The 21,096-nt window shown below is 44.7% G+C and overlaps 1 protein-coding gene across 1 annotated transcript in view; it reads right to left on the bottom strand.

The window, feature by feature from the left end:
* Nucleotides 1-816: 816 nt before the first annotated feature.
* The window catches only part of LOC139407486 (microtubule-associated protein futsch-like), a 93,461-nt gene continuing 73,181 nt past the window's right edge, over nucleotides 817-21,096 (bottom strand). The window contains exons 5-7 of the mRNA XM_071151282.1: nucleotides 9,047-21,053; nucleotides 8,063-8,295; nucleotides 817-3,173 (exon numbers count right to left, since the gene is read on the bottom strand). Of these exons, the coding sequence (XP_071007383.1) occupies nucleotides 3,018-3,173; nucleotides 8,063-8,295; nucleotides 9,047-21,053 (12,396 nt within the window). The 3' untranslated portion in view covers nucleotides 817-3,017. The remainder of the gene's footprint in view (nucleotides 3,174-8,062; nucleotides 8,296-9,046; nucleotides 21,054-21,096) is intronic.

Here is a 21,096-nt window from a genome sequence, read left to right as displayed (position 1 = left end):
CCACATGGATCAGACTAGATGCACTATTCCTGGACAACAACTATGGATTTGTTTGATATTCTAAAGTGTTCCCCTCTCCACAGTTTCTTGTGTTATCCCTGGATCCAGGTCCCCCTCTCTACAGTTTCTTGTGTTATCCCTGGATCCAGGTTCCTCTCTCCACAGTTCCTTGTGTTATCCCTGGATCCAGGTTCCTCTCCACAGTTTCTTGTGTTATCCCTGGATCCAGGTCCCCCTCTCTACAGTTCCTTGTGTTATCCCTGGATCCAGGTTCCCCTCTCCACAGTTCCTTGTGTTATCCCTGGATCCAGGTCCCCCTCTCCTCCATTTCTTGTGTTATCCCTGGATCCAGGTTCCCCTCTCTTCAGTACCTTGTGTTATCCCTGGATCCAGGTTCCCCTCTCTTCAGTTCCTTGTGTTATCCCTGGATCCAGGTTCCCCTCTCCACAGTTTCTTGTGTTATCCCTTGATCCAAGTTCCCCTCTCCACCATTTCTTGTGTTATCCCTGGATCCAGGTTCCCCTCTCCACAGTTTCTTGTGTTATCCCTGGATCCAGGTTCCCCTCTCCACAGTTTATTGTGTTATCCCTTGATCCAAGTTCCCCTCTCCACCATTTCTTGTGTTATCCCTGGATCCAGGTTCCCCTCTCCACAGTTTCTTGTGTTATCCCTGGATCCAGGTTCCCCTCTCCACAATGCCTACTAAAAAAGTAACCCTTCTCACTTGACCAATATACCCCAACCAGAAGGCACATGAGAGCGATTGTCTACCACCGCAGTCATGAACCCCCCCCCCCCCCCCCCCCCCCCCACAACCTCCACACAACCCTGTCTTAGTGGGACGGAGTAGACTCTAATGGCTACATTCAAATACATCAAACACATTGTTTCCATGGTTTCCATTGTTTCCAGTAGACTCTAATGGCTACATTCGCCATGGAAAATCGATGCAGTTTCCATCAATTCATTAAATAGTTTCATACAGACGGTATAATTGAACTGAAAACGGGAGAAAACATCAAACGTAATACATTCATCTCGGTTGCCTCTGTCTTAACCAGTCAGCTGCATTCATTTAAACATCCTCCTCTAATGTGTTATAACACAATCTCTCCATGTATCAACATATCAACATACCAACAAAGACCATGATAATGGCTTCAGATCACAGGACGACTGGCTCGTGGTGACGACTGGAGCGGAATCAGTGGAATGTTATTAAATACATCAAACACATTGTTTCCATGGTTTCCATTGTTTCCAGGTGTTTGATGCCATTCCATTCACTCTGTTCCGACCATTATTATGAGCCGTCCCTCCCCTCAGCAGCCTCCACTGCTTCACATATTGATAAAGAACCATTATATCCAGCACAAATATAGCAAATACAAGAGAACCATCTCTTTGCCCGGTGCCTACAGTGTAATGTTCATTTTAGCAAACACACAGCCAAACGGTAAGGTATTGGAACATGTTTATAGGCTACTCCCTACTTGGAGACTGCAAGGACTAGACACACGGGCAAATAAAAAAAAACTCTACTTCCTCGAGGCAGGAGTCTGAGCTAAATGCAAGAATCATGCTTCAGCTACTGAGGAAAAATCATTCATAAAAGCTAGCTAGTTATTTAAACTGAAAGTGGCACTTTCAGGCCCCTCCTAAAGCTTCACGACAAGCCATGTGGTAATAGTCCTCTGTAACACCAGTTGACGTAGTTAAGAGTACTGAGAAAGTCAAATGGTACAGCATCTAGAGCTGCATCTTACGTAATATCTCCGAACAGGAGTAATGTCTTATATATCGAAAACAAAGCCTCAATTTAGGATACTTACTAAGCTACTACCATTATACAACATTGTGCGTAGTCTGCGTACAAGCGAGATCAAGTAACTGTTCATCTCGTAACGGTTTTCGACTTATTTTGCAGAGCGTTAAAAACTGCCCGTGTCCGAATATCCATACTTGCATCCTAAATAGTAGGCCGTTTGAGTATGTGAAATTTCGATAATCAAGTATTCATGAAATGCCTAGATGTCCTACTTATTTAGGCTGTTCCTCTGGTAGAATTTACTACACACTATTGAGGAAGTGAATCTGGGTTTTTTTCACACCCGCGCTGGTTCGACACCAGCTGATAATCAGATGTGCTTTACAAAAACAATGAACAGATGACGGGGGAACAAGTGCGACAACATGTTTGATGCCTTCGCATCATGTTGATATTTGTTGCTTGCTGCATAATTTTTGTTTACTAAGTACATTGTAGTATGTAGTTCAATTATTACGCAGTATACTGTTTAGGGAAGTAGTAGGCAAGCCAGATTTGGGACACAGCCCCTGTCTTACCTCAAGACTGTTTTGGCACTTACTTTGGCCCTTTGGATAAGCAATTTATACATTTTATTTTCATTTTGTATTTCTCTGTTGAGTTTAAGACAATAAGTAAGAGGGTTGAAGTTTCACATGTTGAATGTGACATAACTGTGGACAATCTTAATGGAGCATTAGGCACTAGATGCCCCAACAACGCGAGACCAATCGATACATTGTAAAGATAGCACTTTTAGTTGGAAAGTGTTGTCCATTTAGATGTGGATTTGAGGTGCAGTACAGTGATTTGAAAGCTGAAATAACTTTTGAGAATTATCCTCATCACAGATGATGTGATCACAATATGTGCACGTTGGAGAGGTTATATGTGAAGGAAAAAAAAAAACAATATTGTTTAAGACCGAATCTAATAAAGAGATGTTTTTATCGTGCAAGTATGTTGTTTAAATGGAAAGCATAATTGAAACAAATATACATCACACCTTTGTACAGCTACCATGTACCCTGTACTTTAGCTATGTTTCTGCCTGACATACCGTAGCTGGCTGTTATCAGATAACATTGACCAGTTTGAAGCCAGTGCACATGCCGAAGACGACAGCAAATGCAATGGAGTCTTACATATGGGAGGATAAAGAGTAGCACGGATGAGGAAGAGGAAGGTAACATAGCAACGGATGCAGAATTTAGAACTCAATCTTGCAGGCAGGGAAGGACTCATCCTGCATGACCACTGTGCTGCTACTGGCCAAGACCATGATGTTCAGGTCCTGCTGTTTCTCGTGCGTCTGCTGGTACCAGTCCCGTGTCACCTCCGTGTCATGAGTAGGGATCAGAGTCACCTAGGTTAGAGATGGAGGACATGTATCAAGTCAAATTCACCAATACATTGATCAAGCAATCAGCCGAGCTGGCAAAATCAGGCAGCATTTAACGTCATAAAACATCCTTTTTTTTCTGGTAAATAATGTGTCATAAGAAGATTTATAACGAACCAGGAAATTTATTTTTAAGACGTCTGGCGTCTGATTAAGACGTGTGTTTTTTTGTCGGGTGCTAAATTAACGTTTTCCAAAATGTCATGTTACAGTACACCCAGTAAACAACTGGACTGTGATGTCACAAAATGTCATGTTACAGTACACCCAGTAAACAACTGGACTGTGATGTCACAAAATGTAATGTTACAGTACACCCAGTAAACAACTGGACTGTGATGTCACAAAATGTCATGTTACAGTACACCCAGTAAACAACTGGACTGTGATGTCACAAAATGTCATGTTACAGTACGCCCAGTAAACAACTGGACTGTGATGTCACAAAATGTCATGTTACAGTACACCCAGTAAACAACTGGACTATGATGTCACAAAATGTCATGTTACAGTACGCCCAGTAAACAACTGGACTGTGATGTCACAAAATGTCATGTTACAGTACACCCAGTAAACAACTGGACTATGATGTCACAAAATGTCATGTTACAGTACACCCAGTAAACAACTGGACTGTGATGTCACAAAATGTCATGTTACAGAACGCCCAGTAAACAACTGGACTATGATGTCACAAAATGTCATGTTACAGTACACCCAGTAAACAACTGGACTGTGATGTCACAAAATGTCATGTTACAGTACGCCCAGTAAACAACTGGACTATGATGTCACAAAATGTCATGTTACAGTACACCCAGTAAACAACTGGACTGTGATGTCACAAAATGTCATGTTACAGTACGCCCAGTAAACAACTGGACTATGATGTCACAAAATGTCATGTTACAGTACACCCAGTAAACAACTGGACTGTGATGTCACAAAATGTCATGTTACAGTACACCCAGTAAACAACTGGACTATGATGTCACAAAATGTCATGTTACAGTACACCCAGTAAACAACTGGACTGTGATGTCACAAAATGTCATGTTACAGAACGCCCAGTAAACAACTGGACTGTGATGTCACAAAATGTCATGTTACAGTACACCCAGTAAACAACTGGACTATGATGTCACAAAATGTCATGTTACAGTACGCCCAGTAAACAACTGGACTATGATGTCACAAAATGTCATGTTACAGTACACCCAGTAAACAACTGGACTGTGATGTCACAAAATGTCATGTTACAGTACGCCCAGTAAACAACTGGACTATGATGTCACAAAATGTCATGTTACAGTACACCCAGTAAACAACTGGACTATGATGTCACAAAATGTCATGTTACAGTACACCCAGTAAACAACTGGACTGTGATGTCACAAAATGTCATGTTACAGTACGCCCAGTAAACAACTGGACTATGATGTCACAAAATGTCATGTTACAGTACACCCAGTAAACAACTGGACTGTGATGTCACAAAATGTCATGTTACAGTACACCCAGTAAACAACTGGACTGTGATGTCACAAAATGTCATGTTACAGTACGCCCAGTAAACAATTGGACTATGATGTCACAAAATGTCATGTTACAGTACACCCAGTAAACAACTGGACTATGATGTCACAAAATGTCATGTTACAGTACACCCAGTAAACAACTGGACTATGATGTCACAAAATGTCATGTTACAGTACACCCAGTAAACAACTGGACTGTGATGTCACAAAATGTCATGTTACAGTACACCCAGTAAACAACTGGACTGTGATGTCACAAAATGTCATGTTACAGTACACCCAGTAAACAACTGGACTGTGATGTCACAAAATGTCATGTTACAGTACACCCAGTAAACAACTGGACTGTGATGTCACAAAATGTCATGTTACAGTACACCCAGTAAACAACTGGACTGTGATGTCACAAAATGTCATGTTACAGTACGCCCAGTAAACAACTGGACTATGATGTCACAAAATGTCATGTTACAGTACACCCAGTAAACAACTGGACTGTGATGTCACAAAATGTCATGTTACAGTACACCCAGTAAACAACTGGACTGTGATGTCACAAAATGTCATGTTACAGTACACCCAGTAAACAACTGGACTGTGATGTCACAAAATGTCATGTTACAGTACACCCAGTAAACAACTGGACTGTGATGTCACAAAATGTCATGTTACAGTACACCCAGTAAACAACTGGACTGTGATGTCACAAAATGTCATGTTACAGTACACCCAGTAAACAACTGGACTGTGATGTCACAAAATGTCATGTTACAGTACACCCAGTAAACAACTGGACTGTGATGTCACAAAATGTCATGTTACAGTACACCCAGTAAACAACTGGACTATGATGTCACAAAATGTCACGTTACAGTACGCCCAGTAAACAACTGGACTATGATGTCACAAAATGTCACGTTACAGTACACCCAGTAAACAACTGGACTATGATGTCACAAAATGTCACGTTACAGTACACCCAGTAAACAACTGGACTATGATGTCACAAAATGTCACGTTACAGTACACCCAGTAAACAACTGGACTATGATGTCACAAAATGTCACGTTACAGTACACCCAGTAAACAACTGGACTATGATGTCACAAAATGTCACGTTACAGTACGCCCAGTAAACAACTGGACTGTGATGTCACAAAATGTCACGTTACAGTACACCCAGTAAACAACTGGACTGTGATGTCACAAAATGTCATGTTACAGTACACCCAGTAAACAACTGGACTATGATGTCACAAAATGTCACGTTACAGTACGCCCAGTAAACAACTGGACTATGATGTCACAAAATGTCACGTTACAGTACACCCAGTAAACAACTGGACTATGATGTCACAAAATGTCACGTTACAGTACGCCCAGTAAACAACTGGACTATGATGTCACAAAATGTCATGTTACAGTACACCCAGTAAACAACTGGACTATGATGTCACAAAATGTGATGTTACAGTACACCCAGTAAACAACTGGACTATGATGTCACAAAATGTCATGTTACAGTACGCCCAGTAAACAACTGGACTATGATGTCACAAAATTTGTCATGCTGATGTTATTGCAACCAGTTTTTGTTGCAATATTCCCGGTTGGAACATTGAACAACATTGACAATTACACTACTGTTCAAAAGGGTCACTTAGAAATATCCTTGTTTTTGAAATAAATAAATATCATAATTTGTAAATAAATTAATTAAAAATCCTACAATGTGATTTTCTGGATTTTGTTTTCTCATTTTGTCTGTCATAGTTGAAGTGTACCTATGATGAAAATTACAGGCCTCTCTCCTCTTTTTAAGTGGGAGAACTTGCACAATTGGTATATATATATTATATTTTATTTGTATTTTTTCGTGGCCATCAAAATAACATCAAATTGATCAGAAATACAGTGTAGACATTGTTAATGTTGTAAAGGACTATTGTAGCTGGAAACGGCTGGTTTATTATGGAATATCTACATAGGCGTAGAGGCCCACTTTCAGCAACCATCACTCCTGTGTTCCAATGGCACGTTGTGTTAGCTAATCCAAGTTTATCATTTTAAAAGGCTAATTGATCCTTAGAGAACCCTTTTTCAATTATGTTAGCACAGCTAAAAACTGTTGTACTGATTAAAGAAGCAATAAAACAAGCTTTCTTTAGACTAGTTGAGTATCTGAAGCATCAGCATTTGTGGGTTCGATTTTACAGGCTCAAAATGGTCAGAAACAAAGACCTTCTTCTGAATCTCATCAGTCTATTCTTGTTCTGTGAAAGAAGGCTATTCCATGTGACAAGAAACTAAAGATCTCGTACAACGTTGTCTACTACTCCCTTCACAGAACAGTACAAACTGGTTCTAACCAGAATAGAAAGAGAAGTGGGAGGTCTTTGGTGGTGGTCAAGTGGGAGATTTGTACAGGGTAAAAGGGATCTTGAAGAAGGAAGGCTATCACTCCATTTTGCAACGCCATGCCATACCCTGTGGACAGCACAGTCACCGGATCTCAACCCTATTGAGCTGCTGTGGGAGCAGCTTGACCGTATGCTACGTAAGAAGTGCCCATCAAGCCAATCCAACTTGTGGGAGGAGCTTGACCGTATGCTACGTAAGAAGTGCCCATCAAGCCAATCCAACTTGTGGGAGGAGCTTCAGGAAGCATGGGGTGAAATCTCTTCAGATTACCTCAACAAATTGACAACTAACCAAAGGTCTGCAAGGCTGTACTTTTTTCAAATGGAGGATTCTTTGACAAAAGCAAAGTTTGAAGGACACAATTATTATTTCAATTAAAAATCATTATTTATAACCTTGTCAACATCTTGACTATATTTCCTATTCATTTTGTAATTCATTTCATGTATGTTTTCATGGAAAACAAGGACATTTCTAAGTGACCCCAAACTTTTGAACGGTAGTGTACATTGTAACATTCACAATCTAAATGCTCAAATAATGATGTCCGTCTCAGTGGTTGTAAACAATGGCATACATTGTCTAAAGCATTGTCAAGCATCTGTTTACACTACCAAGTCCATTTTACAAGTGATTCAGATCAGTGATTCTGAATATATCCCTCTGGATCCTGAGATTAGCAGTGGTGCAGAATGTCTTCACAGCGAGAAAACACAGGCTAAATGGAAAAGTCCAAACAAATTTAGGAAAAACGTAAAAAAACGAAATGTGGAAGAAAAAAAAAGTCAAACAGAATGTACTCACAATGTGGAGAAAAGTCAAACATTTACTTAACAGCGGAGCCTGCATGTATGCAGACAGAGAGAGACTAAGGGAAAGAAATAGAGCAAGCACCTGTAGATTGGAGCCCCATGTGGCCTTGCCTTCCAAAAGGGCATCCAGGACACCACGACTAGGCTCTCCACCGGCCGGGTCGTTGCCGCTCACCACGTAGTACGCAGCACGCACCCGCTTGAAGAACTCCTGGTCCACATTCTTGGCACTGCAGTGGTTGGGCACGTAGGCCAGGTCCACATAGATTGGAGGCCCAGGGGGGACGGCTGAACTAGATTTCTGGGAGTTGGTACCTGAAGGAGGAGGGACCATATTGTAAAATTGAAGAAGTCTCTACTGACTTTAGAATGACTAATGACTTTAGAATGTCTAATGCCTTTGAAATGACCAATGATTTTAGAATGTCTAATGACTTTAGAATGTCTAATGCCTTTAGAATGTCTAATGCCTTTAGAATGACTAATGCCTTTAGAATGACTAATGACTTTAGAATGACTAATGACTTTAGACTTTTGAATGACTAATGACTTTAGAATGACTAATGATTTTAGACTTTAGAATGACTAATGCCTTTAGAATGACTAATGACTTTAGAATGACAAATGATTTTAGACTTTAGAATGTCTAAAGCCTTTATAATGACTATTGACTTTAGAATGACTAATGACTTTAGACTTTTGAATGTCTAATGCCTTTAGAATGACTAATGCCTTTAGAATGACTAATGATTTTAGACTTTAGAATGACTAATGACTTTTCCCCTGTTTGAATGGGGGGGGGGGGGGCATTCAGACTTCTATGTCTATGTAAATCAAGAGTAAATTAGAATGGGGAAGTGTGTGTCATCAAGCCTTTGGGGGCTGATTTTTGAAATTTAAAGGGGAATGGAAACACTAGGATTTAGAACAACAGCAAGCTGTAACTGATTTACTTCCTAAAGTGTTTCCTTTCTCCTTCAAGGTTATAACCTATTGCATTGTTATCATTTTTCAAGTTTCCTCTACTACTGAATATGGAGTCATATCATCCTTCTTTATTTTTTACCCAAATTGCTCTTGACGCCGTTCACCAGGCCTTTCCCTGGAGCGTGTAGGTCCCCTTTGGATCCCAGGCCCTCGGACTTCTGCGTCAGCATGGAGCTCCTTTCCGTGTCCCTCCTTCTCAGAGAGGCCGATCGAGGCGAGGAGTCCTTGGAGGTCTGCTTCACAGGGGTGGTGGACCTCTTCCCCTTCCGGGCTGGGGACGCAGACTTAGGCTTGCCCAGGCCCTTCCGCAGGCTCTTGGTTGTCTTGTGATCCTTCTTGAGAAGTTTCTCCGTGCTGCTCTGGTCGTTAGAGAGGGCCTCTGGGTCCACCATGCACACGTCAGGGTGTGGCGGGTGTGGGAGGGGGTCCTTCATAGGGGCAGGTAGGGGGTCGTGGGCCTTCGCAGCTGATCTGGGCGAGGGGGGTTGATGGCCCCCTCCGGTGGCAGATGCAGATAGTTTGTCCACTGGCAGGTGTTCTGCATCTTCGTCTGAGTCCAGGTTTCCCTCTGCTGTAATCGACGGGCACTCCTCGGTCTCTGGAGGTACGTCTGAGTCAGACTGCGAAGCTAATGAGTCGCTCACTGATGTGGGGGGCGTCTCCTCTCCAGCTAGCACCACCCCGAGTCCAGTTGCCATGCCACCAGGAGGCATGGAAACTGGTTGCGACCCCTCCCCTGCTCCAGTAGCTCCACATTGAGTGAGATGTCGCTTCTGCTTGTGAGACCTCCTCTTGACCGAGTGTTGCTCGCGGTCGTCTTCATCCCCCTCAAGAGAGTGGTCGCTCCCTTTGTCCTCTTCGCCATCATCGCTGGAGAGGGCGTGTGGACTGGGGTTGATGAAGGATGGGGAGATTTCTCCTTTGCGGTGTTTGTATTCACATGAGGAGTAGCTAGGGGGGGATGAGGAGGTAGCCTCCATATGCAGGTCAGTGGGACGACTGGATACTCCATCTGTTTTGGCAGATGCCTTTGTATGGTGGACATGTTCTGCTGTGGACAGAGGGGTGGGCTGGCCTGGAGCTACGCATTCTTCTTCGCCATATTCTTCCTCTGCTTCTTCTGCTTCTTTCGTTTCATATGCTTCCTCCTCCTCTTCCCTGTCATCTTCATAGCCTGGAGGGGCGCTTGGGCATGCGCCCGGCCCTTGTAGGAGTTCCCAGTCAGATAAGCTACTCCTTCTCCTTTCAGACGTCTTCTCTTCCTGTTTCTCTGCTTTTTTATCCTCTACTTTCTCTTTCTCTCCCTCTTTCCTCTCCTTCTCCTTTTCACTCTCCTCATCAGTCTGGTCTTTCTTCTCCTCCTTCTTCCCGTCTTCCTCCTCCAATTGCTTTTCCTCTACCTTTTCCTTCTCTCCAGCCATCTCTTTCTTCTCCTCCGTATCCTTTTGCTCTGGCATTTCCTTGTCCTCCTTTAGGGTCTCTACTTTGCTCTCTTTCTTCTCCTCCACTTTCATTTCCATCTTATCTTTCTCTTTCTTTGTCTCTTCTTCTTCTTCTTCTTCTTCTTCTTCCTCCTTTTTCTGATCAGATTTAAGCAGATCAGATTTAGGTAGATCTGACATGGTGGCACAAGAGGCTTTGCTTGCTTCACTGAAGACTTCTTGGGCACTTGTGCGAACCTCAGTAGGCCTATTGGAAGAGGCTTCAGATGACTCCTGGGGTTTTGTCACCACATCAGATTGGGTCACTGTTGTGGTTGTACTGGAGACGATGGTGGCCATGTGTGTCTCAGTTATGGACAGCATGCCTTCTTTTTGCTCTGTCACTGAAGACTTCTGGCATTCAATGCGGCATGGAAGAGTGTAGGACTCTTTGCTCTCCAATGAGCCCTGGGATTCTCTGTCAGGAGAGTCGGCTCTTTGCAATGGGGAAACATCAAAGAGAGCCCTTGAAGTGGATATGATTTCAGCGGGTTTGGACAGCTGGGAACTTAATGGTTCTGAAGCCCCAGCAGACATGGTTTTGGTTTCAACAATGCCCTCAAGTTTATGAAAGGTATCAGAGGTCTGACCCTGGTCCATTGTATGGCTTGATGATGTGTCTTGTTGAATAGTGTCTTTGGCTGGAGTAGGTAAGACTGGAGATGGAGAGACTTGTGTCAGACTGAATGTAGTTGTAGTTGTTGAGGTAAGCTTTTCAGAGGCTTCTAGGTTCTCCTCTTTTAGTATTACCCTTGAGGTTGAGAGGATTGAGTGCTTGACTGAGGATTCTTCATCTTTGAATGAAGAATACTCAAAGGAAGCAACCTCAGAATCTGTCTTGTAGGGGGGACTAGACACTGTGACGGGACTCTCTACCTCCTCTCGTAACTGGTGGCTGGTTGATAGAGAAGCTGAGGCAGATGGGAGGTAAGACGAAGGAGCTTCCTCTGGTTTTCGACTAGCGGTATCTGGGCTTCTCTGCCTCTCAGCTGCAATGTCTCCCTGACTGTAATGTTTATCTTCACTAGACTTGGTGGGCAGAGATAGGTCAGGACTGTCAAACCTCTCCTCCTTTAACCCCAGCTGGCTGTCCTCAGAAAACTCTGAGGATTCAGAAGGATATCCTCCAGATCCTGTTTGTTCCATTGCAGTGGAACTGCCAGACTGGAGTGGCGAGGCACCAACTACATTCTTCAAAAGGGAATCTGCAGTATCTACCAGTGGAGGGCAGATTGTGGTCATTGAATGGGTAGGTTCCTCCTTTTTGAGGAGGTTGGGTTTGGGTGAGAGGGCCTTCTTGTCCTCTTCTTTTGTAACAAGAAGCTTAGAAGGTGTGGTATCATCTGATGTCGTTTTACAGATTTCTTTTTCAGACTGCTCTCTTGCACCCTTCTCCACATCTAGATCACTGGCTTCTTCTTCTTCTTCCTCCGCATCTTCACCGTCCTCATCTTCATCATCATCATCATCGTCATCATCATCATCATAATCCTCTCCCACCACCAGTAGCCTCTTATATACACTGTCCGGGGTGTCTTCTCTCTCAGAATAGCCCATTGTAGATTTACTGGTGATAGAGCTGCCAATTTGAGTGTACTCAGATGCAAGAACATTATCGTCTATGAGATGTCCTGAGTACGCGGCCAGGGGGGCAGCAGTAGCCTGATTTTCCTTTTCCTTAGGCGAAACTTGACGATGTAACATGTCTTTCTCCGCTGGTGAGTAGCGACCAGAGGGAGAGTCTCCTCGCTCACTATCAGATGAATCCAACTTGTCTTTCACTGGCTCATCTTTTTCCTTCTCTGTTGTCTGCTTCTCAGGGATGTCTTCAAAAAGCACGGCAATAGCTGAGGCTTGGGCACCAAGGTTGGATTGGCCCCATGACAGAGAGGATGTTTCCTTTCTGCCAGACTGGACTGGCAGATACTCCTCTATACTAGGAGATGCTCCAGTCTTGTCCGTCTCTCCTGTAGATGTTTGAGGGGCCGACCAGGCATCGTCCTTCATTTCATCTTTCTCAACTTTTTCAGGTTTATCTTCTTTGAGATTGAAAGGTAATGAGCATGGCTCTGCTGGGGTGGTTTTGTTGTCTTGAGTCTCTGAATATGCAAAGCTGTTTTCCACGTGTGGTGTAGCATGTCCCTCCTTCCTATCACTCTCTTCTTCTTGACCTTTCTCTTTGTCATTGTGTTCAGGGAAGGCACTTGGGCTACAACTGGGGCTTCTCTCGCTCTCTGTGAAACGTGGGGGAGTGTAATCAACGCTACTGAATGACAGCGGTTCCTCTTTTTCCTCGTCCTCTGAGTCGAATTCAGCTGCACCAGCGTCTGCCTGCCTAGTTCTCCTGTTATCATCAACGCCAATATGTGCTGACCGATCAAACTCTCTAGAAACCTCACTGTCTTCTTTATTGTTTGATGCCTCTTCTTTCGAAATGGGTTTTTCATAGGGTTCATACTTAGACATGCCAAAGCCCTGATTTTCTTCTTGCAAGCTCACACCGATCGCCTCCTTCTCTGTTCTCATTTTGTCAAAACCTTCCACATTTTCAGAGCCACTGTCTGCTTTTGTAGCATCAATGTGGCCCACTTCCTCCGGAAACTTCGCAGAATCTTTATCCAAGAGAAAATATGAACAAGGTTGTGTGTGTCCCGGGGAAGCAACTTCCCGCTCTGTTTCCAATTCCCTCTCAGCTTCCTTGCCTGGTTTCTCCTCTCCTTTTTGAGAAACATGCTTCGCCTTTTCATCCATATTAGATGCTTCTTTGCTTGTTGTCATAGAAGGCAGCAGTGTTTCATGCTGGGGGGATTCCTCCACACCAGCCTGGCTATCGGTGCTTGAGATAGTGGAACTTACAGCCTGGCTATCGGTGCTCGAGAGAGTGGAACTTACAGCTTGGCTGTCGGTGCTCGAGAGAGTGGAACTTACAGCCTGGCTGTCGGTGCTCGAGAGACTGGAACTTACAGCCTGGCTGTCGGTGCTCGAGAGAGTGGAACTTACAGCCTGGCTGTCGGTGCTCGAGAGAGTGGAACTTACAGCCTGGCTGTCGGTGCTCGAGAGAGTGGAACTTACAGCCTGGCTGTCAACGCTTGAGAGAGTGGAACTTACAGCCTGGCTGTCAACGCTTGAGAGAGTGGAACTTACAGCCTGGCTATCGGTGTTCGAGAGAGTGGAACTTACAGCTTGGCTGTCGGTGCTCGAGAGAGTGGAACTTACAGCCTGGCTGTCGGTGCTCGAGAGACTGGAACTTACAGCCTGGCTGTCGGTGCTCGAGAGAGTGGAACTTACAGCCTGGCTGTCGGTGCTCGAGAGAGTGGAACTTACAGCCTGGCTGTCGGTGCTCGAGAGAGTGGAACTTACAGCCTGGCTGTCAACGCTTGAGAGAGTGGAACTTACAGCCTGGCTATCGGTGCTTGAGAGAGTGGAACTTACAGCCTGGCTATCGGTGCTTGAGAGAGTGGAACTTACAGCCTGGCTGTCGGTGCTCGAGAGAGTGGAACTTACAGCCTGGCTGTCAACGCTTGATAGTGTTGAACTTACAGCCTGGCTGTCAGCGCTTGATAGTGTTGAACTTACAGCCTGGCTGTCAACGCTTGATAGTGTTGAACTTACAGCCTGGCTGTCAGCGCTTGATAGTGTTGAACTTACAGCCTGGCTTTCAGCGCTTGATAGTGTTGAACTTACAGCCTGGCTGTCAGCGCTTGATAGTGTTGAACTTTTAGCCTGGCTGTCAGAGCTTGATAGTGTTGAACTTACAACCTGGCTGTCAACGCTTGATAGTGTTGAACTTACAGCCTGGCTGTCAGCGCTTGATAGTGTTGAACTTTTAGCCTGGCTGTCAGTGCTTGATAGTGTTGAACTTATAGCCTGGCTATCGGTGCTTGATAGTGTTGAACTTATAGCCTGGCTATCAGTGCTTGATAGTGTTGAACTTATAGCCTGGTTATCGGTGCTTGATAGTGTTGAATTTACAGCCTGGCTATCGGTGCTTGATAGTGCTGAACTTATAGCCTGGCTATCAGTGCTTGATAGTGTTGAACTGATAGCCTGGCTATCGGTGCTTGATAGTGTTGAACTTATAGCCTGGTTATCGGTGCTTGATAGTGTTGAACTTATAGCCTGGTTATCGGTGCTTGATAGTGTTGAACTTATAGCCTGGTTATCGATGCTTGATAGTGTTGAACTTACAGCCTGGCTATCGGTGCTTGATAGTGCTAAACTTATAGCCTGGCTATCGGTGCTTGATAGTGCTGAACTTACAGCCTGGCTATCGGTGCTTGATGCTAAACTTACAGCCTGGCTATCGGTGCTTGATAGTGCTAAACTTACAGCCTGGCTATCGGTGCTTGATAGTGCTAAAGTTATAGCCTGGCTATCGGTGCTTGATAGTGTTGAACTTATAGCCTGGCTGTCTGTAGTGATGGAGTCTGAGACTGGTTCTTTTTTAGTGGTAGAGATAGCAGAGACTGGATCCTCTTTCATGGTAGGGAAACCAATGGTGGGCTCTTGGCTGAGATGGGGTCCTGATGTGGTCTCAGTTGTCCTGGTGTCCTTATCTAGTTCAGGGGAGAGTCTATGTTGTCCTTCTTTATGCTGCTCTTTGATGTCTTTATCAAGAGAGGCGTCCCGTTTCGGGAATGAAGACGCAAGCCCAGTGGTCTGTTCAGAGTGGCGGTCCTCCGTTTGGTCACTAAGCACATTCTCTGATGGCTGAGTTGAGAGCAGATGTTGAGACACGATGTCGTGCTCTGATTGTCTAGGTTCCACTGATAAAGGTCTTGAGCCTGCACCAGCCATACAAATGGATTCCTCTTCCTCTTCCTCTTCCTCCTCCTCATCTCCATCTGAGTACTGAACCTGAAATGTAGACTCAAGCTTCGTCGCAGACGTCACCTCTAGTTTCTCTACCGTTCTTGTCTGTGTGGTGCGCTGTAAGGCCTCTCGTAAATCTTTCTCTTGCATCTCCTCTTCCTCCTCTTTAGCAGGTTCAATCTCATGAGAATCATCTTTTTCTGTCTCTTCCTTGTTCTTCTCATCTTTGACTTTGTCAGCTGTTTCATTTTCTTTTGCTCTTTCCTCTCCTTTGATGGGTTCAGCTTCATAACGTTCATCTCTATCTTTCTCGCTTTCCTCTCCTTTGATGGGTTCAGCTTCATAACGTTCATCTCTATCTTTCTCGCTTTCCTCTCCTTTGATGGGTTCAGCTTCATAACGTTCATCTCTATCTTTCTCGCTTTCCTCTCCTTTGATGGGTTCAGCTTCATAACGTTCATCTCTATCTTTCTCTCTTTCCTCTCCTTTGATGGGTTCAGCTTCATAACGTTCATCTCTATCTTTCTCGTTTTCCTCTCTGATAGGTTCAGCTTCATAACGTTCATCTCTATCTTTCTCGCTTTCCTCTCCTTTGATGGGTTCATCTTCATAACGTTCATCTCTATCTTTCTCGCTTTCCTCTCCTTTGATGGGTTCAGCTTCATAATGTTCATCTCTATCTTTCTTGCTTTCCTCTCTGATGGGTTCAGCTTCATAACGTTCATCTCTATCTTTCTCGCTTTCCTCTCTGATGGGTTCAGCTTCATGACGTTCATCTCTATCATTCTCATCTTTGACGTCTTCGAAATCACTAGTATCTTCTTTCTCTTGCTCATTTTCCATCTTCCGTTCTTTACTGACATCAGCCACATGAGTATCATCTTTCTCTTTCTCCATGTTCTCTTCCTGACTGACTTCAATCTCAAAATAATTATAATTTTCTTTATTCTCCCCCTGGGTGGATTCAGCCATGCATGTATCACCCTTCTCTTTCTCTCTGTGCTCTTCTTTCGTCAGTTCACTGACAAGGGTATCTCGCTCTTTTTCTATTTTATCTTCTCTTATCGGTTCAGTGTCAAAGGTATCCTTTTCTTTCGTCTCATCTTTCATGGCTTCAGCCACAAAGGTATCTTTCTCTTGTACTATTTGTTGTGTTGTGGTGGAGTCTGAGGCTGGCTCCACTTTAGAGGTAGAGATACAAGAGCTTAGCTCATCTTTAGAAGTTAATATAGTCTCCATTTCTTTCTGTTTCTCTTCTTTCAGAGGTTCACACTTCTCCTTGATGAGCTCGGCCCCACAAGTATCTTTACCTTCCTTGATGGATTCAGCTTCAGTAGCACCAACCTTTTCTGTTACTTTCTTATCTTCCTTGATGGGTTCAGCTTCAGCAGCACCAACCTTCTCTGTTACTTTCTTATCTTCCTTGATGGGTTCAGCTTCAGTAGCACCAACCTTTTCTGTTACTTTCTTATCTTCCTTGATGGGTTCAGCTTCAGTAGCACCAACCTTTTCTGTTACTTTCTTATCTTCCTTGATGGGTTCAGCTTCAGTAGCACCAACCTTTTCTGTTACTTTCTTATCTTCCTTGATGGGTTCAGCTTCAAGTATGACATATTTTTCTTTCACTTTCCCATTGGAATCTTCCTTGATGGGTTCAACTTCATGAATATCACATTTTTCCTTCACTTTCGAATCTGTATCTTCCTTGATGGGTTCAGCTTCAGTGGTACCAACCTTTTCTGTTTCTTTACCTTCTTTGGTGGTTTCAGCCTCGTGTGTGTCATGCTTTTCTGTCTCTTTCTCCTTCATGTCCTGTTTTATGGGTATTACATCAGAAGTATCATCATCATCATCCTCACCGTCGTCATCATCTAAGAAGCTACTCTCCTTCTCCTTTGGGAATTTAGCCTTACTGCACACTTTGGATTCTTTCTCTTGATGGTCATCATCGTCTTCCTCATCACTGTGTCCGAGTATAGCCTCACCACTAGAAATGTCTTCCCGTAAAGATTCCTTTCCTAATAAGGAAACTTCGTCTTTCGTTGTGACCGACTCAGAGGGAAGAGGAGTTGTCTCCTGTTTGAGTTGGATCTCATCTGTGGAAGCGGAGAGACCATCTTTTTCTTCCACTTTTGTAACCGCCAAGTCTTGTTCAAATGATTTCTCCCCAGATGGTGGTGCATCTGACTCACGTTGACTTTCTTTCTGGATGTCAGCATCTAGTTTTTCCTTATTATCTTCTTGATCTTTCTTCGCATCCTCATCGTTTGTTTTGGTGGCTGAATCATGAACGTCCTCCTGTGTTTGATGCTCCAGTCCTGGGAAGCCCTTGGTCTTTTCTTCCACAGGCGACTGATGAAGAGGAGAGTGGGTTGCACTGGGAGGTCCAGACTGTGTGGGAGAGGCCATTTTCACAGTGCTATCGTCTGGACTGAAGCACCGCTCTTCACCTTCTGAAGTAACTGAGTCTGACCTAAATGGCTTTGAGAAAGAGGGTGGAGGTGAAAGGGGTTTTGGAGGCACTGCCGTTGAGATGTCTTCTTTGGACTTAAAGAGCTGTACCTCCTCATCAACTGGTGGTTGATCCAGCTTCAAATCCTGAACAGGTTTGTAGACACGAGACTCAGAGGCAGGGAGCTTTTCCACATCCCTTTCTCTATCCTGGAACATTTGAGGAGAGGCAAAACTCTCCTGTAGTTTTTCACGTGAAATGTCAACATTAGGAGTTTGGTCTTCTTCTTCTTCCTCTTCATCGTGAGCCTTGATGACCTCAGTCTTCACATCAGAGACAACAGGAAGGCACTCCTCAGATGGAGGTGACTTTAAGCACTTGTCGTCCTCCAAGGAGGATGTTGGTGAGATGGTCCCAGCAGAGTGGAAATGTTCTTTCCCATGTGTGGCCTCGGTTGGAATTGCCGGGGGAACGCTGTTAACAGTATCGTTAACCAGTGAGCTTTTGCCCGTTTCCTCAGTCTGAGGTGTAGTGACGGGAGTAACCAATTGGTCCTCTGCAATAGAGGTAGGAAAGGAGGACAATTTATCATACTCCGTGATGGATGTGGCTGAGGAAACAAGTTCTTCCTCTGCCAAGGGAGCAGACATGATGTTAGTGAATACTGATACTTGCTCCTGTCCTCTCATGAAACATTTGGCTGTTACATCAGCCATAGCTGCTGCTTGCATCTCCTTCATCCTGTGGATGGTGTCCAAGGAGCCTGTCTGATCTGGGACAGAGATGTCATATGTACCCACTTCGTATTGGAGGTGTGGTATCCTGTCTTCCGCCTCCTCGTGAATCTCCTCATCCGAGATGGTCTGTTCAGTTTCGGAGTAACCGGGAATGGTTTCGTCTTGAATGAAGGAGATGGGCTCGGCAGCAGCGGCTCCTTGCAGTGTTGATACTATGTCGGCTGTAGCGCCTCCAACATTTGAGATGTAGCCTTCCTCATCTTCCTCATCCTCATCTTTGGCTCCAGCAGTCTGTTCGACTGCTTTGCTTTCCCAGTTCTTGGCCGATGTTTCTTTCTCTCCCGCTTCAGGTTTGTCTTTGACCTCTTCATCAGCTATCACGTCTAAGTCTTCTACCTCTTCCAGCTCGGCCTTTTCAACAACATCTTCATCTTCCTCTTCCTCCTCCTGGGATGAAGGCCTTCTGCTTTCCTCTTTAGCCATAGCTGTGGGCTTTTCAGCTTTCTCCATTTCCTCCACCTCATGTTTCCTGTCTAGTCTGTTATCTTCTCCTTCCTCTTCCTCCTCCCCTATCCCCATATCTTCCTCTTCCTCTACCATTTTCCTCTCTGCTATCAGGCCTTCTTTTTCCTCCACCTCATCGTCCTCAATGGCAGCTCCCTCATCCTCATAGATATCCACATCCTGTGCTTTAAATTCTTCTTTATGCTCTTGTTCTAATTTGTCCTCTTTTCTTTGAGATTCAGTCTCAAATCCCATTGCTGTGGCTGCTCCCTTCTCAGGTGACTTTGTGCCCGTTGGAGTTTGAGAGACAGTTTCCTGTTCTTTCTCCTCCTCCTGGATAGGGGATTCGGTCATGCTTTCTTCTGCTGGTGTCTCCACTGCACTCTCTGGTGGCTTGGTAAGATCCTCTGGAGTGGAGGAAGCAGACATGCCCTCAACAGCCCCATTCTGTAATGGCTCAGGCTGAATGGTATCTGCTGCTAGTTCCTCAGATTTGGGTTCAGCAGGCTCTGCCTTGGCCGTTTTGACTTTGCTTTTGTCGGTTTTGGGTTTACTTGACGCTTTTGCCCTGTGCAGGGTCTTTCTGACCTCTGGTGTGAGGGGTTTTAGGTCAGGTTTTGTTATCTTTCTCAACTCTGGTTTGGACGTGTCCTTTTTCTTGTCAACTTTGGGGTCTTTTTTTTTGTCTTCTTTTTTAGCTGCGTCATCTTTCTTGACATGTTTGATCTCTTTCTTTTCCTTGTCTTTTTTCTCATCCATCTTGGATGCCTTTTCCTTTGAGTGTTTTCTCAAGGATTTCTCCTTCAAAAGTTTTTTATTTTCTGGTCCATCAGTCTTGGATTTTAGTATTTTTGTGGGTTTTTCATTCTCTACCAGTTTCCTACCTTCCTTCACAGAGTCACTCTTTGCCTCTGTGGTCACTGAAACCTCATCGTCTGCTTCTTTCTTTGGGGATTTGGTAGTCTTGGGAGATGATTTGAGACTCTCTTTGCTGTCTGTCCTTTGCTTCAGCTTTGTCTGTTTTACAACAGCAGGTGGAGCTCCTGAGGCAATGTCTTTTTGTGTGGCTACTGGGTATCGCAAGAAGTCAAGGTGCTTTAATTTCTCCAGGCCCTCCAGGATTTTGTTTTGTGGTGCGTTTCCAGGGAACAGCACTCTGACAATCTTTTCTGCAGGATTGGCAGGAAGCCAGACGACTAATGCTGTAACTGACGTCAGGTAAGGTACGGATATTTCTCCCTCTTTTCCATTGGGGAGCACAATGCCAGTTTTGGCCTTGCTGTTACCCGCCCACTTTTGCATGAGAAACTGCATCTCCTTACTGTCCTTGACGGGGTTCAGAACATACATGTCTAACTTGCCCACTCCCATCTTATGGAAAAGAGTTAAAGGCTCAATAGGGTTACTGACCAGTCTACAGAGAGGCTCCGGCTTGATTCCCAGTTTGTTGAGGTACTGCAACGTGAGTGAGGCCTCCTCGATGCTACGCTTGACCTTTAGGTTTGATTCTGGCATACGTAGCTTCTCGGGTACATTGAAGAAGATCACACCAAGCTCTGGAGAGATCAGGTTCTTCATCCAGTCGCTGTAGCTAGCAGAGCCTTGTGACTGTTCCTCCTCCTGCTCTGCTATTTTCCTTTGAAGAAGCCCGTTGATGCCTGGCAGATTGTCTGCGCCAATGTGAGTGAGTAAAATCGAGTCGATGCGGTCCAAGTGTCTGACCAACTTCCAGAAGCATGATTTCCTTTCAGAGCCTCCATCCACTAGGATGTTGAAGCCATTGACCGCAAACAGGGCCGAGTCGCCCCTCCCCCCAGGGAAGACATAGCAGCAGGGCCTGGACAGTTTCAGGAAGCCTCCAGATGTGGGCGGCTCCAGGAGGTCAAAGGGCGAAGGCACGTCTACCGTCTCGGAGATGTACTCCGTGAACTCTGTGACTCCCTCCATCTTGGGGAGCACAGGCTCAGGGTTCAGTCTGTACTCAAGGAACTCCCGTAAGTGCTGCTGCTGACCCAGGGAGCTCCAACCCACCTCCGCTCGGCAGGACACAGTGAGTGTGGCCCGCTGCTCGGGGGCCGCTTCGCCCAGCAAATCACTGACCTACAGGAGAATGAGAGACAGAGACAAGCCCCAAGGTCAGAGG

This window comes from Oncorhynchus clarkii, chromosome 4 (assembly GCF_045791955.1).
Source record: "Oncorhynchus clarkii lewisi isolate Uvic-CL-2024 chromosome 4, UVic_Ocla_1.0, whole genome shotgun sequence".
Classification (NCBI taxonomy): domain Eukaryota; kingdom Metazoa; phylum Chordata; class Actinopteri; order Salmoniformes; family Salmonidae; genus Oncorhynchus; species Oncorhynchus clarkii.
This window is presented reverse-complemented; position numbering and strand designations above follow the sequence as displayed.